The 18168-nt window shown below is 39.5% G+C and overlaps 1 protein-coding gene across 6 annotated transcripts in view; it reads left to right on the top strand.

Annotated features, from left to right (window-relative positions):
* The first annotated feature begins 1196 nt into the window (after positions 1-1196).
* Positions 1197-18168, top strand: part of LOC100775276 (histone-lysine N-methyltransferase ATX5) — a 29245-nt gene continuing 12273 nt past the window's right edge. The window contains exons 1-14 of one of the 6 annotated variants that reach the window (XM_006604000.4): positions 1202-1413; positions 1625-2513; positions 2745-2800; positions 2913-3132; positions 3370-3498; positions 3630-3698; positions 3809-3877; positions 3976-4067; positions 4251-4343; positions 14956-15091; positions 15559-15661; positions 15762-15861; positions 16299-16423; positions 16691-16836. In XM_006604000.4, coding sequence (XP_006604063.1) covers positions 1812-2513; positions 2745-2800; positions 2913-3132; positions 3370-3498; positions 3630-3698; positions 3809-3877; positions 3976-4067; positions 4251-4343; positions 14956-15091; positions 15559-15661; positions 15762-15861; positions 16299-16423; positions 16691-16836 — 2040 coding nt within the window. In that variant the 5' untranslated portion in view covers positions 1202-1413; positions 1625-1811. Of the gene's footprint in view, positions 2514-2744; positions 2801-2912; positions 3133-3369; positions 3499-3629; positions 3699-3808; positions 3878-3975; positions 4068-4250; positions 4344-14955; positions 15092-15558; positions 15662-15761; positions 15862-16298; positions 16424-16690; positions 16837-18168 lie in introns of all 6 variants that reach the window. The other 5 variants (XR_001386573.3, XM_006604001.4, XM_003555038.5 and 2 more) reach the window with 5 other exon arrangements.

Below are 18168 nucleotides of genomic sequence, written 5' to 3' on the forward strand. Positions count from 1 at the left end.
TAATGTTGTTAGTGAGGTCAATTTTAGTGTCACATCATTTGATGATGATAGAATGAGTGACTTCTTCAAATTTGATGGTTCTGAACCAATTGAGGCATATATACGAAAAAGAACCCCCACACACTTGCACAAATAAAAAGAACCAAAAATCCACAGCAACAACCTTATCTCAGTAGTCGTCAACACCAATGGGCGAGGTCTACATAACCATTCTCTTTTCCTTTTTTTTCTTCAATTACCACAATATATCATTCTGGGTTCTGATTTTTTTTTTTGTGTGTGTTTTGAATAGGAAGAGAAAAAACCAGAGGAAAACAAAGTGGAGGAGAAAAAAGCAAATGAAGAAGAAAAGAAAGAAGAAGAGAAAAAACCAGAGGAATCAAAAGATGACAAGGAATCCAAGGAGGAATCTGCGCCGCCAGAAATCGTGCTAGGCACAACCTTTGCAATGCATGGACACTTTAAGCAAGATTTCCGGCATCTTTTAAGTTAGGTACTATTTTGCAACACTTATGCAAAAGATAGAGATTATTTTGAATTTTTCATTAAGGTAGGGACTAATATGCAACAGGGGTACAAAGTCAGGGACTAAATTGCCTATTTACTCGTTTTGTTATCATCAAATGACGTGTCATCTTTTAGGAGGCACGTCCACGTGTCATGCCACATCATCCTTTAGTGCCATATTGGATAGTCCACGTGGCACTAAAATTGACCTCACTAACAACGTTACTTTAAAATTTAACGGAAAGACTATTTTGCAACACTTTTGCAAAGATAGGAACTATTTTGAATTTAATATTAAGTTAGGGACTAATATGCAAAATGAGTATAATCTCAGGGACTAAATTGCCTATTCACTCCGAAAAGGCATGTTCGCGGCGGAGAAGTAGCCTACGCTTTTCTTCAAATTCAAGCGACACATGCATTAATTTCTATTACGGCCTAACAAATTCCAAAATGGTAAACTCGAATAGTGGCAAACTTCACAACAAAAATAAATCATGAACCACTGTTGCTGGTCCATGCACTGTTGCACGTCCTCCTCCTCCTACTAGAAGACTCTGTTAACCAAAAATTAAAATTTCGGACCAAGCAATAAGTGAATTCCAAGGTGTGATCTCGTCCAAACCGTATCGAATCAAATTGAGAACAGAACAAACACACACAAAAGAAGCAAAAAACTCAAAAAATTATACATCATCCCAACTCAATAATCTCGAAACTCTGCGTCAGAGAGTACAAAAATTTGCTAAAAATAATTAAAATCCCAACAAAGAACACAATTTTTGTACACAAGGGAAATTCCCCAACGACACACTCATACAAACATTAACAGCCTCCGTTGCACTTTTCACAAACATCGGTCACCAAACTCAGAAGAAAATCGCGCTGCCAACACGTGACGCCCAAGTAACCCACTCTCATCACATAAAACATTAACACTCTCAAGAAAACGCCGAAACTTCCTTCTCTCTCTCTCCTACTCTGTCGTTACTTTCTTTTTTTCCTCTCCAAAATAATTCGAATTTTCCTTTTCCGATTATTTTACTATTGCATTGCAATTTATCTTGGAATTTTTTTTTTCACACCATAATAATTTTTTAATATTTCTCTTTGTCAGTTTTTGGCCGAAAGCAGATCCCTATTTTCTCCTCTGCTTCATTCGACCGAAATTTCGCGACATTCTCGTAATCAGTTTCTCGTAGAAATTCCATTCCATTCGGATTAGGGTTTATGTTTGGAATTCAGAATCCGGAGATTCGGGTTGGGGTTAATGCGGAAGTGATTGGCAATTCCTTGTTGTGAGAATGATAATTAAGCGGAACCTGAAATCGCAAATGCCGAGTCTGAAACGGCGGCGTCTCGGCGACGCGGCAGGGGAGGACGACGGCGACGAGTGCACGGCGGAAAGGAAGAAGAGGAGGAAGACGAGCGGGTACTGCTACCCTCTGAATCTCCTCGTCGGCGTAATACCGGCCAGTTTTAGCGGGCTTTTAGGCGCGCCCGAGAAAGGATGCCAGGTGGCGGCGAGCTCGGAGGGCGGCAAGAAGAACGGTTCGCGGCCGCCGGCTCTGGTGCGGACGTCGCGGGGGCGGGTGCAGGCGCTGCCGTCGCGGTTCAACGATTCGGTGATTGAGGATTGGAGGAAGGACAGCAGCAAGGTTGAGGTTGAATGTGAATTAGACGAAGAATTCGAGAGTGTGAAGAAGTCGAGAAAAGGAAAGATCAATAATAAAGGTAGAGGGTATTCTACACTGTGTGAAGAGGTGCTGCTTAAGAATTTTGATGATGCCAGCAAGGAGGAGAAGAAGAAGAAAGAGGGGTTGTATGAACCAGAAGACTTTTATGCTGGGGATATAGTGTGGGCCAAGGCAGAGATGAAGGAACCTTTTTGGCCTGCCATTGTCATTGATCCTATTTGTCAGGCACCGGAGCTAGTTTTGAAGTCGTGTATTCCTGATGCTGCTTGTGTCATGTTTCTTGGCTCCGCTGGGAGTGGAAATGAAAGGGTATTATTATTATTATTATTATTATTTACTGTTTCCTTTGGAGAGTTTTGGGTCAAGGTTGCAGTCCTGAGATTGTGATTGTGGATGTTTCTGCAATTTCGACTGCAATTTTAGTTATGGCAATGCAGCTGCAACTGCAATTTTAAAACCTTGTGGCTTTCATTTACGGAAATCTGGATCTTGTAAGATAATGAATGGTCTTTTTTTGGTGTGTTATGAGATGCTGAGCAGGACTATGCATGGGTCAAGTACGGGATGATTTTTCCGTTTATGGATCATGTAGACAGGTGTGCAGTTGTTGGTCGTTGTCTATTTGTTTAAGATTATCATTTTGATTTTTCTTTTAGGATGAATTTGTGCTGCTTGCTTACTTACTAGGCATAATATTACTTGGATTAGGTTTCAGGGGCAGTCTGATTTGGGTTGCTATAACTATAATCCCTCTGAATTTCAAATATCAATAGAGGAGGCATTTTTGGCAGATCAGGGTTTTACAGAGAAGTTGATAGCAGATATAAATACAGCAGCTGGTAGAACTGGTTGTGGTGATTCTGTACTGAAAGGCTTTCAGAAGGTCACTGCTTCGAACCAGAATGCAGCATGTCACTTTCTGAACCAGGTAAGTCAGCTAGAGGGCATATTTTTTCATTTGGAGATCTAGATGGCTGTTAATGTACACATGCGTCATATTTAGAAGGTTCTAAAGGAAAGTTGATACAGATTCATTTTGCTTTGCTTTTGTAATTATTATGTCATTCTCCATAGTCCATAGTACACCAAAATGCAGGAGCGAGGAAGTCTACTGACAACTCAACAAGTTAAAATAATGGTTCATTTATTTGAATTCCATATGTAGGATTTATTTGATAAGAAGAAAGACATGCGATCTTGTGAAGTATGTGGATTTGAGCTTCCTTTCAAAATGTCAAAGAAAATGAACTATTTGATTCCTGGCAGCCAATTTCTATGTAAAACATGTGCTAGGGTTTGTGCAACTTGCCTTTGCCTTCTAACAACTTATATTTAAGTCTGTAATGGGAACATAATAAATTAGAGTACTAATTGGTTAAAAAAAATATATGCTGTAGTCTTTAAAGCCAATTTCTCTTTGGACAGTTAACAAAATCAAAACATTATTGTGGCATATGCAAGAAAATTTGGAATTATTCAGATAGCGGAAGTTGGGTGAGTTAGTTAGATCCTGTCGGCTGTTTAAGGTTATATTTTCAACTCAACTATTTTTTTTTCAAGTATTAATTTTTGTTTCCCTTTTTTGCATATTCCTTTTGAATTAGGTGCGTTGTGATGGATGTAAAGTATGGGTGCATGCAGAATGTGACAAAATTTCCAGCAACCTTTTCAAGGTTTATCCGTTACTCTTTGATTGACTCCTCTCTGCATTTAAAGCTAATAAAGAGAAATTTTTGCTTTGTTCTGAATGGTATATTTCATTTTTTTGAAGAATCTTGGAGGATCTGATTATTTCTGTCCTACATGCAAAATAAAGTTTGATTTTGAGTTAACTGATTCAGAAAAATCACAGCCAATAGTCAAGTAAGTTCATGTAGTTCTTTTTCTCTGCCTATTTGTAGCTTAACTTAGTAGATTCCACATAATTTTATCTTATGATTCAAGTTCATCATCCAATTTATCATATTTTGTTAGGTTTTCTAAAAAATGTCATTTTCCCTTCTTGTGATTTGTATTTCTGACTATAAATCTATAATGTTGGTATAGATGGAAAAAAAACAGTGGGCAGCTAGTGCTTCCTAACAAGGTCACTGTTCTCTGCAATGGCATGGAAGGGACATATTTTCCAAGCCTTCACTTGTAAGCATAAAATCCTTAAGAAGCATTTTACATAGGTTTTTCCTATCCTATGCAATAGTTATTTATTACTTATCATCAATTGTTTAATTTGTAATATGTGTAGCAAGTAGTAAAAGATTAATACCTTTTCTAGATAGGTAATTAAAAATCCAAGCATAAACCTATTTGATGCTCTGATTGTTTTTCTCTTAATAAAGAGGGAGAAGGTGGCATTATTTCATTAATAGGATTTCCTTTCACCAAAAGAAAAAAAAACTGGTGCTTAAGTGTTTTTGTTTTAGTTCACTGTGATTAGCAGTTTGATGGGAAAGTTATGTTCAAATAATAATTTATCTTGCTCTAGGAAGGGTTCTGTTAGGAATCTTACTCTAACAAAGATGATTATCACACACAGAATCGGTGCAGTAGGCAAATCAGAGTCAAAGAAAAAAAAGTGAGAGAATTATCTAGAATAGGGAAGAACAAATGTACCGAAAGGAGCACTCTCCTTTCTAACTGGATAATCCCAGTCGTATATCCAAGTTTTAACAAAAGATACTACGACCTCAGTATTTAGAGGTCTATTTATAATAGAGAACCCCCACACTAACAGTTAGCCAACTAACTCTTCTAACTGCCCCTTTAAAAACTAATTTCCCTTTTTATTTTTCCTTCTATAATACACTTGTAATTGTTTGGCAAATTGATTCTCATGCCTAACAGGTTCCTAATTTTCATCAATTTGAATATGGACCAAATTTCCACCTAAACTAATGCCAAACAATATTTGATAAAGTCTTTGCATTGTTTCGGTAGACAACTTAGATAGGGTCCTTGTTGAAGTAGGGCTTTTTAAATATGCTCTACTAACATATGTGAAGTCTGTGCTCTGCATTTCTTTTCAGTCTTCACCCCCCTGCTCTGCCCTGTGTGTTGTGATACTGTTATTTGTTGTGAAGTGTTCTTGTGTTTTTTTGAAACATTTATGAAATCACATTTGGTATTGCAAATTGATTAGCTGCAACATTAATATATCCAGTCACAACAATGAGAGAGAGTACGAGGGGGAGAGAGAGAGAGTTCATTCCAAGAGTGAGGGAGAGAGAGAGGGGGAGTGTGAGAGTGGGTAGACCGAGAGAGAGAGTACGAACACAGAGTGAGAGAGGGTGAGAAAAAGGAAGACCATGGAAAGGGAACTTTGAGCACTAGAAGGAACTTTTGGTGGAATGATGGTGAGAGGGTGCGACATCAGCGAGGATCTTCTTTACGACGCATCTCTGGAGACATACCTCAAACCAGATACAGCAAATGGAACAGTAACGATGGAGGCCATAATCAATACAGAAGATTTGAAGAAAGATGGAATGCCGAACAGGAGGACCCGATTGATGATATTACTAATCATGGAGACTGGGTTGAAGTAACACGCAAGAGGAAATCGAAAATGGCGGCTAGTAGAGGCAGACTGGAAAGGAACAACCATCAATGGAAAGAAAGGAAGGTGACATGGAGAAATTAGGTTGATGTCACGACTGTCTACTTCTCCAGATTCCCTGAAGGGATAATGGAGCAAGACCTGTGGCGGATTTTCCAGAAATGGGGAAAGGTGTGGGAGGTTTTTATCCCCAGAACCAAAAACAAGCTAGGCCATAGGTTTGGCTTTGTCAGGTTTAAAGAGGTGGTGGATGAGCAGAGTTTGGAAAGGCAACTAGATAACAACATCTTCATCGGTGGGGTGAAGTTGTTCGTTAATAGACCGAAATTCGACAGGGGGAAGGTGTTTGGCACACATGAAAAAGGCACCTTTACTCGTGGTACGGGGGGCTATTCAACAGGTGTACAAAGGTGCTCAGGTGGACAAGAAAATCAGTACTAAAGAAGGAAGACCTCGATCATATGCTGAGGTGGTTAAGGAGTTCAAACCTGGTGAAACGAGCTCTTTGAACCTGCCGGAAGGTATACATCACACTGAAAAGGATAACCATAGCCCAGTGACCTTGTGCTCAAATAAGGAGAACACTGAGTGGCTTCACAAGGCTTGGGTAGGAAGATTGAAGAACAGAGGCATGTTTGAAAGGGTGGAGGAGGAGTTGAAATGGGTGGTTGAAGACGATGCTAACCCCTGCCACTGAGTCGACGATTGGGTTCTCTTCCCTTACCTGGAGGAATCCAAGGCTGCTCGACTCATACACCAAGAGAAGGAGAATGGGTCTACTCCTATCTCGGAGCTCCAGAAATGGTCTCCGGAGATACGTCCGACCCATAGGCTCACATGGGTTCTCCTATGGGGCCTTCCTCTGACAGTATGGGAGGTGGAGTACATGGCGAAGGTGCTAGTGGACTTTGGTGAGGTGGTGGAAGTGGATGAATATGTGGAGGCTAGGCAGCGGCTGGATGTGGCGCGTATCCTCATTAGGACGAAGCTGAAACCTCTGTTTCCGGCGGCCACCATTGATGGAGTAGATTATGTCCTACACGTTGCTGAGGATACAACTAGTTTGGGAGTGTCGAAGAAGCTTAATCGCAACACTCGCTGGTTCCCCCCTTCTCCATTCTTGACCTAGCCAAACACCCCTGTAACAATGGATGACGACATTCCTGGGGCCACCTTTTGCGACGACTTCTCCGATGGAGTCTCCGACGATGTCCTCGGCGGCTACTCTGAACATCGGGACGTGCTTCCTTCGCCCAACGTTCGCAGTGACCACTGGGTACAATCCCTTGGTCGTAACTGCAGGGACCGGTCCGCCACATTCAGCGATGACGTGGCCCAATCCCAGAAGGACAACGTAGAAAGTCAGCAGTGTATTGGTGTGGAGGTTGCACAGGAAAACTTCAACGGTCAAGTTCCCCAAAATGGCTTAGCTTTAAATGCTTGTGATGAAAGACCATTGCAGGGTAGCAAGCTAATGGAAAAGGCCCCCATTACGGACAGCCATGCAGACGAGGGTTAGTGGGTTTACACCCTTGAGGAAATTCTGGGTAAGTCAGAAAAAGTCATAGAGGGGGATAAAGAGAAAGCCTTGCCTCTTGAGGTAACTCTGCCTCACAACAACAATTTGAATATCACGAACCACAACAAGCTCCCTCTGGTCAACATGATTTAAAGGTGGCATCTGAGAAAATGGGCCAACGGATAAGTGGCCCAACTCTTTCTGCCACAAAGGTTTATGTGAGAAGAAAGGAGGTGTTGAGAAGTAATAGCAAGGCCCAACAGGTTGAGGAACCAACTGGGGACTTCACCTCAGCTTCTAAAACTGACTCTATGCCTTCATTACAAGAGGACTCTATAGAGCTGCAATGTGCCCTTTTAAAGGAAATGGGCTTGACTTATGGGGAAGATGCCAACAAGGTTAAGGGGCTGTTATTGGATATGGAGAATAGGGATGATACGATGGCAGCAGAGAAGGGAATTAAAAAACAACAATCATGATCATTCTTTCCTATAACTCTAGAGGTCTGGGGAGGGGGATTAAGTGGGCTGTTGTTAGAAGGCTCATTTTAAAACACAAAGTGGACCTTGTTTGTATCCAAGAAACCAAAAGGGAGAATTTTAATAAGAGCATTTGTCAGGCCATTTGGCAGGACTTGACTGCTCAGTGGGATTGTGTTCCTTCTGTGCAGGCTGCTGGTGGCCAGCTTTGTATGTGGAATAACTCCACTTTTGAGGTGGATAGGAGGGAGAAAGGTAGAAGTTTCTTATTGCTTGAAGGGAGATGCATCAGTAATAATCAGAGGATGATGATTGTCAATGTCTATGCTCCCTGTGATCTTGTTGGGAAGAAAGCTTTATGGGAAGATCTGAGGCAGCTGAAGGCCTCTAATCCTAGTGGCTTGTGGTGTTTTCTTGGGGACTTTAATAGCATTAGAAGTTCTGAGGAAAGAATCAGCTTATCTCAAAGAAGGGAAGATCCATATGACATCTCAGCTTTCAATCAGTGGATTTCTGATATGGAGCTTCAGGAAATTAAGTGTGTCGGGAATAGTTTTACTTGGATTAGGCCTAATGGTTGTGTGAAAAGCAGGCTTGATAGATTCTTGGTTTCGGAGCAATGGCTATCTCTGTGGCCTGAGAGCTGTCAACATGTCCTCCAAAGGGATCTTTCTGATCATTGCCCAATCATCTTGCAAACTAACATGGTGGATTGGGGTCCTAAGCCCTTTAGGGTGTTTGACTGGTGGCTGCAACAAAAAGGGTATCAAAAAATGGTGAGGGAGGCTTGGAATAATGATCAGCAGGGGGGTTGGGGGGTATTGTCCTTAAAAATAAGCTGAAAAACTTAAAAGCTGCTATAAAACAGTGGAGCAAGGTAGAGGGGAATATTAATGCCAAGAAGATCCTCAGCATTCAGCAGAAACTAAATGAGGTGGAGAATCTAGCCTCTCATAGAATTCTGTCTGATCAAGAGCTCAAGGACAGAAATTCCCTTCAGCAGGAGTTATGGAATGCTGCAAATGCTTTTGAATCTTTATTGAGACAAAAATCTAGGGCCAGATGGTTGAAGGAAGGGGACTGCAACACTGGTTATTTTCACAAAATAATAAATTTCAGGAGAGCATTCAATGCTATTCCAGGTATTCTTATTGATGGGGTGTGGGCCCAACAACCTAATACAGTGAAGAATGTAGCTGCTAATTTCTTCCATAACAGATTTACTGAACATAACTACTCTAGACCTACCTTGGATGGGGTTCAATTCAATTCTATTTCTCAGGGGCAAAGGGAGCAGCTGACTGCCCCTTTCTCTGACCAAGAAATCAAAGAAGCTGTGTGGAGCTGTGGAGGGGATAAATGCCCTGGGCCAGACGGCCTTAACTTCAATTTTATCAAGGAATTTTGGGATGTGCTGAATCCAGAGTTTAGAAGATTTGTGGATGAGTTCTATGCTCATGAAAGCTTTCCTAGAGGTAGCAATGCTTCCTTTGTGGCCTTAATTCCCAAAATGAATCACCCTCAGTCTCTAAATGACTATAGACCTATATCTTTGATAGGATGCATGTATAAAGTGATAGCCAAGCTGTTGTCTAACAGATTGAGGTCTGTCATGGATGGGCTAATTGATGAAAGGCAGTCAGCTTTCATTAAAGGAAGGCATATTCTTCATGGTATCTTGATCCTCAATGAGGTGGTTGAGGAAGCAATGAGAAGCAAGAAGCCAGTGATGAGTGATGATTTTCAAGGTGGATTTCGAAAAGGCCTATGATTCAGTGTTTTGGTCTTTCTTGGATTAAATGTTGTTTAGGTTGGGTTTCTGCCGAAAATGGAGAAAATGGATATCAGCTTGTCTCCAATCAGCAACCATATCAGTTTTGATTAATGGTAGCCCCTCTAAGGAATTTGTCCCTACAAGAGGCTTGAGACAAGGGGATCCTCTAGCCCCCTTGCTTTTCAATATAGTAGGTGAAGGAATCACTGGTATGATGAGAGAAGCAGTCCAGAAAAATCTTTATAGAAGCTTCTTGGTTGGAAAGAAAAAGGAACCTACCAATATATTGCAGTATGCTGATGATACTGTTTTTGTGGGTGAGGCTACTTGGGAGAATATATATGTTTTAAAGGCTTTACTTAGAGGCTTTGAATTGGCTTCTGGCCTAAAGATTAATTTTGCTAAAAGTCAGTTTGGGATCATAGGAGGTGGAGTTAATTGGGCTCTGGAAGCAGCTCATATCCTGAATTGTAGACAAATGGATTATCCTTTTTACTATCTAGGCATTCCTATTGGGGCTAATCCTTCAAGCCAACTGGTGTGGGAGCCTCTCATCAATAAATTCAAATCTAAATTATCCAAATGGGCCCAGAGAGATATATCCATGGCTGGGAAGATCACCCTTATAAATTCTGTCCTGAATGCTCTTCCAATTTATCTTCTCTCCTTTTTCAAGATACCTCAAAGGATAGTCCAAAGATTGATATCCTTACAAAGGAACTTTCTGTGGGGTGGAGACAATGATCATAAGAAAATTCCTTGGGTGAAATGGGCTGATATTTGCCTGCCCAAGACTGATGAGGGTCTGGGGATAAAGGATATTTCGAAATTCAATGTAGCTTTGATGGGAAGATGGATATGGGCCTTTGCATCTGATCAGCAGCAGCTTTGGGTCAGAATTATAAATTCTAAATATGGTGGTTGGTCAGAATTCCAGAATGGTAGAGACAAAAGGGGCTATTCCCATTGGTTGAGGGACATTAGAAAATTGTACCATCAGTCGGATCACAGTATTTTTAAAAACCATTTGACTTGGAAGGTTGGGTGTGGGGAAAATATCAAATTCTGGACAGATAAGTGGCTAGGGGAAGACTACACTCTTGAGCAGAAATATAATCAGCTTTTCCTGATTAGTAGACAGCAAAAATCTCTCATTTCAAACATGGGTGATTTTACTCATGATAGTTGGAGGTGGGACATGAGGTGGAGGAGGAATTTATTTGATCATGAAAGTCATCTAGCTGTGCAGTTTATGGAGGAAATTAGCTCTGTTCCTATTCAGAGACATGATAAAGACACTATGTTGTGGTTGGCTGAACCTAATGGACAGTACACTACTAAGTCAACTTATAGGTTATGCATGAACCCCAGCACAACAAGTTCAGATAGGAAGATCTTTAAGACAATTTGGAAGCTGAAAATCCCCCCTCGGGTAGTGATCTTCTGTTGGAGACTTCTTAAAAATAGACTCCCCACTAAGGACAATCTTTTAAGAAGAAATGTCATTACTCAGGAAGCTAACTGTCCTTTGTGTGGATGTGTGCAGGAGGATGTGGGTCATCTTTTCTTCAATTGTAATCTGACAAAAGGCTTGTGGTGGGAATCCATGAGATGGATCCGGGTAGTAGGTCCTCTTCCAATTACCCCAGTTTGCCATTTTACTCAATTCTGTGATGGTTTTGGGGCAGCTGTGAATCATAGTACAAGGTGTGGGTGGTGGATTGCCTTAACTAGCTTTATATGGCAGCATAGGAATCAATTGATTTTCCAAGGAAAATCTTTTGATCCCTATAAAGTCATGGATCATGCTATCTTTTTAGCTTGGTCATGGTTAAAGGCTAAAGAGAAAGACTTTAATATTAGCTTCAACCATTGGTCTTCCAATATATCGAATTTCTTTGGCTAGTTTGGTTGGGCTTGTTTGTTTTTGTTGTATTAGTTTGGGTTGTTTTTATGGAGGGCAGCACTTTGGTGCCTTGTAACTTCTATCTGTGGTACCACTGGTACTGGTTTATCTATTAATAATATATATCTTCTGCCTTCCAAAAAAAAAAAAACATATGTGAAGTCTAAACTGAACTGAATAGCACTTGGATAGAGTCTATGAAAAGTTCTTGTGCATAAAATATGGGTCTTTGCAATATTGATTTGCCCATGAAAAATTTAAAGTACACAAGTCAAATTTCTTGTTGACTTAAATGGATTATTTTTAGATAGACACGTTAATCTTTGATTCCAATTTATATACACACACACACACATGTACTTGTTTTCCTTTGATGTTAATTCATGAAAATTTAGTATTCAGAATATTAAATCCTATTCCTTGGCTGCAATAAATGAAATTTGAGAATGACAATTTAATTAGCAGTTTTGCACATAATCTTGCATATTTTCTGTCAAGACACTTGTAACCCCTGTGAGAAGTAGAATAGCCCAGAAAGATGCATTCTTTTGACCTGTATTGGAACTTAGGATTGTTGTAAGGGGTTAGAAGAGGATAACAAGCACAACCAAAGGCTCTGAGGAAGTTATAATCAGGAACATTATTGAATAGAACTTTGAGGGGAATGCAATGATTATGAGATGCAGGGAGTCTGTTTATGATGTACACAGCAGTATGAAAAGCATGGTCCCAGTAATGATAAGGGAGAGAGGAGTGGGAGAGTAAGGAGAGGCCCATCTCCACAATGTGCCTATGCTTTCTTTCGACCACACCATTCTGATGGTGGGTGTGAGGGCAGATAATGCGATGAATGATTCCTAACTGACTGAGATATGATGTAAAACTTCTGAATTCACCCCCCCAGTCAGATTGAATGGCTTTTATCTTAGTGTTAAGCTGTAATTCAGCTAATGCTTTGAATTGTTTGAAAATAGTAAGTGTTTCTGATTTGTCATGAAGAAAATAGACCCAAATATATTTGCTAAAAGCATCAATGAATGAGATGTAGTATTTGTAGCCCATAGAGGACTGCATGGGGGCTGGACCCCATAAATCACAATAAATTAACTCAAGAGGAGAATTATAAGTGCTTTGAGACAGTTGGGAAGGCAATCTGTGTGACTTGCCCAGACAACAAGAGATACAAAAATCAGTTTTGTTTTTATTGAATGTAGGCATATTACATGATTTCAAGACATTATTCATAGTGTCTAGATTTGTATGGCCTAGCCTGTGATGCCATTGAAAATACAAGTCATTGTGACTAGTTACAATAGAATGAACAGAATGGTGTCTAGAAGAAAGACTAGAAGTAGTTGATGACTGAGAGTGAATGGGATAAAGTCCAGTCTTGTCCAATTTTCCTTGAAGCAAGATTTGATCATTGTCCTGAGATTTCATGACAAAGTGAGATGGATGAAATTGAATGTATGCATTATTATCAGATGCAAATTTTGAAACACTAATCAGATTTTTGTTGATGCTAGGAACATGCAAAACATTATTTAAATGCAATGTATGATGAGGATGAGAAGGTGAAGGAAAAGCATAAGAGGAAATTCCAGTGACACGCAAACCTTGACCATTGCCAAGGAATATGTGCTCAAGGTGAGAAGGAGGAGGAGCAGAGCCTGGAGGAGGTTGCATGAGAGTAACATGCTGAGTAGCAGTTGTGTCAAGATTGTTGTTCATGGTAGGGTGCATGGCATAACCAGTGAAATTGGTCTGAGGTGCATATCCAGTGAAGTTGGCCTGAGGTGCTGCTTTCTGCCACTGAGGGTTACTTTGAGCCCAATTGTTGTTATTTGGTGTAGTGTTCCTTACATACTGATAAGGGTTGCCATGAACATAAGGTTGATTACTTCCATAAGCAGCATTAAACCTGTGATAACAGTAGGAAGCATCATGGCCTGTGCGATGACAGACTTGACACTGAACAGTGGAACGACCCCCACGACCACCACGATTGCCACGACCATTTCTTCCTCCACGGCCTCTAGATTGATTGTTGTTCTTGAAATTGTCGTTTTGAGAGTCGTAGTTGCCTGAATTTGAGTTTCCAGTTGTCCAATTGGCTTGAGGAGCAATCTGGGTTTCTGTCGCAGAATTAGGGTTCACAGAATTGGGGGTTTTTGAATTTGGCTGAGATTGAGTAAAATTGAGGGATGTAGCTTCTTCAGTGATACGCGCCTTGTCCAATCGCTGCTCATGAGCCAGAAGAAGGGCCCTAATTTCCTCTAAATCGAACCATTCGATCTTTGAGTTGATTAGGGTTACGAGACTTTCAAATTCATTAGGAAGACCTTCAAGAATCACATCAAGTTGATCTTGAAGGGAAACAGACTCACCAATTGATGTCAACGAATCTGAAATGTGTTTGATTTTTGCCAAGAATTCAGAGATTGAAGATGATCCTTTCTTCGTGGTGCATAGCTGAGTTCGCAATTGTCGCGCCTGAGCCTTGGTTTTCGATTGAAAGGATCGATGGATATTTTCCCAGAGTTGGAATGTGTGCTTGCAACCAATGACAGAAGGAAGAATGGCAGGGGAAAGAGATGATTGCAGCCATGCTAAGAGGAGCTGGTCCTGTAATTCCCAGTTGCTGAAAGCTGGGTTTTCAATATTGGCAAGGCGATCGTGTTCCGAAGCGTATTGAGGAGGTATCTCAGGAGTGACACAGAAACGATGAAGGCGATGAGCCCTTAGGACTGGTTCAATCTGTTGCAGCCATACAAGATAGTTTGTTGCATCTAATTTGACAGAAATCTTGTAGTTGAAAGAAGATAGAGGTGTGATTGTTGAGTTGGGTGTCGCCAAGATTGGTGGTGTACGAGGTGTGTGAGGTTGGGAATCCATTGAAGAAGGGAAGATTCAGAGGAAAGAGGAAAGAGGAAAGAAATGGAGGATCTTGCCACGCTTGTGGAAGAATCAGAAGGCTCTTGATACCATGTTACATTTAGAGAGAGATAGAGAACTGATAGAAATCATAATTGTGTTTTCATTATTGATTTGATGATTACAACAAAGGTCTATATATAGAGCAGAGTTCACAATGAGGCCTAACTCTGACTCTAACAATTACTAACTGATTCTATTAGTAACTAACAAAATCACAGCATACTAACTAACTAAGAAGAGACAGCTAATAGTAACCACAAACAGTTTTTACAACTAACTGAAAACTAACTGAATTTAAGACTTCTCTCTAACAGAATGTGAGCTTGTAGGAAACATTTACTGGTTTTTGTTCTGTTGTCTTTTGTGTTGATTTGATGGGGGTAAAGTAAAAAGTGTGATGCCTATCTAATTAGACGTTGCCATGTGTTAAATTGTTTGATGCTAATTTTTAAGTGAACATTGTTATTACATCTAAAAGATCTGTTTCTTCTTTTTTATTTCTTTTCTAAATGATCCATTTTTTAAATTTATTATTATGATATGGAGGAAATGAATCATTCATGCTTTTCCATGTTTACTTCAGAGTTTTATGCAAGTGTGGTTTTTGCGAGACTAGAAAACAATCACTTAGAGAATGGGAACGACACACAGGTTCCAAATTTAGAAATTGGAGGACAAGTGTTCTGGTGAAAGGATCCATGCTATCGCTGGAAAAATGGGTTCGTAAATGACTATATTATTTAATTTTGTAACATAATACTCCTTATCTCTTTGTCCTGAAGATATGCTAATTATTTATTTGGTTACTCTGGTAGAAGAATGACTGTTGAAGTGTCTAATCATCCTCTTTCTAGACTTGTAATTTATTAACAATTAGTATTTATATATATTTTTATATTCAAAATTTACCAATTAGTATTATTAATTGAATTTTTTTACAACTTAAATTTTATAACATCACTATTCATCAATATTGATATTTTATTTTGATTATTAAGTATTCTGTGTCAAATGCCAATGATACTGACCTGTGGAGAATCAGTAGGAACTTATTAGTCCCTTATGATTTAGCATATGGGGCACTTAGAAGAAGAAAGCCTTAGGTTGCATATTTATTGTGTGAAAAGGCAATTATTGTAAGACATAAGTGTATTTATAACTAATATTATCCTTTTTGACTCCTCAGATGCTGCAAGTGGCTGAGTTTCATGCTAATGCTGTAGTTTCTGTGAAACCTAAAAAGCCTTCCTTTAAAGAAAGGAAACAGAAGTTGCTTACCTTTCTACAAGGTACCTTTTAACTCCTTCCTATTTTGTATGACTTTACAATGTGATAAGTTTTTAGATGAATTTTTTAGAGTGACAACGGTACTGCAATTTTCTCTGACAGAGAAGTATGAACCAGTTTGTGCTAAGTGGACTACAGAACGATGTGCTGTATGTAGATGGGTTGAAGATTGGGATTACAACAAAATTATCATTTGCAACAGGTAATATAGTGTCTTCAGTTTATTATAGGAATTAGAATTCATAGGTCTAAAGATATTGGAGCTGATAAAAGTGGCGAGGTAATGACTGTTTGGGCAATCAACAAACGATCTAATTAATGTCATCTTGAAATGATATAAGCAAGAAGAAACTCCAGCATTTTGTCTAACACATTTGACAATTATATGCACCCTTTCTTATGTTGTTCAATTCCATGCTCAGCAGTCTCCATTCTGCTTTGCCGAAACAGTTTTTCAGCCTTACCATCCTCACTTATCAGTCAGATCACCGCTGACAATGAAACCATTTGCTTATAAAACCTTTTTTTTTTCTTCTGCAAGATTGAACTATCCGGCAAGTTTTTGTTGGTTGTTGTTTTCTTACTCTTCATTTTGAATTTCGTTGCAATTAATATAAGAATGCATTATATATTTTATAGATGTCAAATAGCCGTTCATCAAGAATGTTATGGAGCAAGAAATGTTCAAGATTTTACGTCATGGGTTTGTAAAGCTTGTGAAACACCTGACATCAAGCAGGAATGTTGTCTTTGTCCTGTAAAAGGTGTGTATTCCTCAATATTTGAGATGCATTCTATATAACTTATCCTTGTACTTATTTTATAATGCTATAAACTTGCCTCCTCCTTGTGAATTTTCCCCACTTGACTCTATTTTGTGTATTCTATACAAATCAGTTTTACTCCTCTTACCTTCTATTGATTTTTATGTTCATGATACTAGGGAGCAGCTTCGGTAAATTTTTTTATATATATATTTTCATTGTTATTAATGTCTGTAATGTTACTCTGAAAAATGATTTGACACACAGGTGGTGCTCTAAAGCCAACCGATGTTGACACATTATGGGTTCATGTTACTTGTGCTTGGTTTCGACCTGAAGTATCTTTTGCTAGTGATGAAAAGATGGAGCCTGCATTGGGTATTCTGAGTATTCCATTGAATTCTTTTGTGAAGGTGGGGGTTTTGGTTACCACCTTTTCTTGTCTGTTTCAATAATGTACTTAATATCTTTCTTTTAAAAGAAAAATATAGCACATCACTATCACTTTATGGTATATTTTAACATTTAAGTTCTCAATAAAAATAAAGTTTTTTCCCTGATAATTAATATTAGTCACTATTAGAGTAGTGTACAGAGAGATGCTGTGTTCAACTGCACTCTCACTTAAGTAATGATAGGTAGTACTCTACCTGAGTTAGTTAGAATGTTAGTTATTGACAGCTGTTGACAGCTGTCATAACTCTAGTCTGTACATACTATTTTGTAACCAAAAGTTCAGTACCAATAACAATTACAATTTCTTGATTCTCAAGTTTTCTCTCTTTTAGATTTTATCTTTTATCTTCTTTTTGTTCTGTTAAGAACTCTTATGTGGTATCTAGAGCTCGGTGACGATCATCAACGGCGTCACAACAGAATGTGTTACTTTCTTCTTCTTCATTTCCTAACTCATTGCTCACAAACTCGATGATTCGACTTTCCTTCTTTGGCGACAACAGATTGAGCCAGTTATCAAGTCCCATCGACTTCAGCGATTCGTCACAAATCCACAAATTCTTCTATGCTTTCTTTCTGAAGATGATTGTGAAGCTGGAATTGAGAATCCAGCGTTTGAAGTTTGGGAGCAACAAGACCAAGTGCTCCTCACATGGCTTCAATCGAAACTCTCTACGTCGATTTTATCTCGTGTGCTGGGATGCGCACACTCCTATAAGGTTTGGGAGCGAATTCATGACTATTTTCACAAGCAAACATGAGCCAAGACACGTCAACTCTGAACTCAGTTCGAGCCACGACTCTTGCAGGCAAGTCGATGCGAGAGTTCTTATCGCAGATTCAAGCGACCTCTAATTCGTTTGCGTTAGCCGGAAGTCTGATTATGCTTCAAGAGCAGAATTTGTGGATTTGTGACTTCAGCGATTCGTCACAAATCCACAAATTCTGCTATGCTTTCTTTCTGAAGATGATCGTGATGCTGGAATTGAGAATCCAGCGTTTGAAGTTTGGGAGCAACAAGACCAAGTGCTCCTCACATGGCTTCAATCGAAACTCTCTACGTCGATTTTATCTCGTGTGCTGGGATGCGCACACTCCTACGAGGTTTGGGAGCGAATTCATGACTATTTTCACAAGCAAACATGAGCCAAGACACGTCAACTCTGAACTCAGTTTGAGCCACGACTCTTGCAGGCAAGTCGATGTGAGAGTTCTTATCGCAGATTCAAGCGACCTCTAATTCGCTTGCGTTAGTTGGAAGTCTGATTATGCTTCAAGAGCATGTCGAT

The sequence above is a fragment of the Glycine max genome, chromosome 19, assembly GCF_000004515.6.
Source record: "Glycine max cultivar Williams 82 chromosome 19, Glycine_max_v4.0, whole genome shotgun sequence".
Taxonomy (NCBI): domain Eukaryota; kingdom Viridiplantae; phylum Streptophyta; class Magnoliopsida; order Fabales; family Fabaceae; genus Glycine; species Glycine max.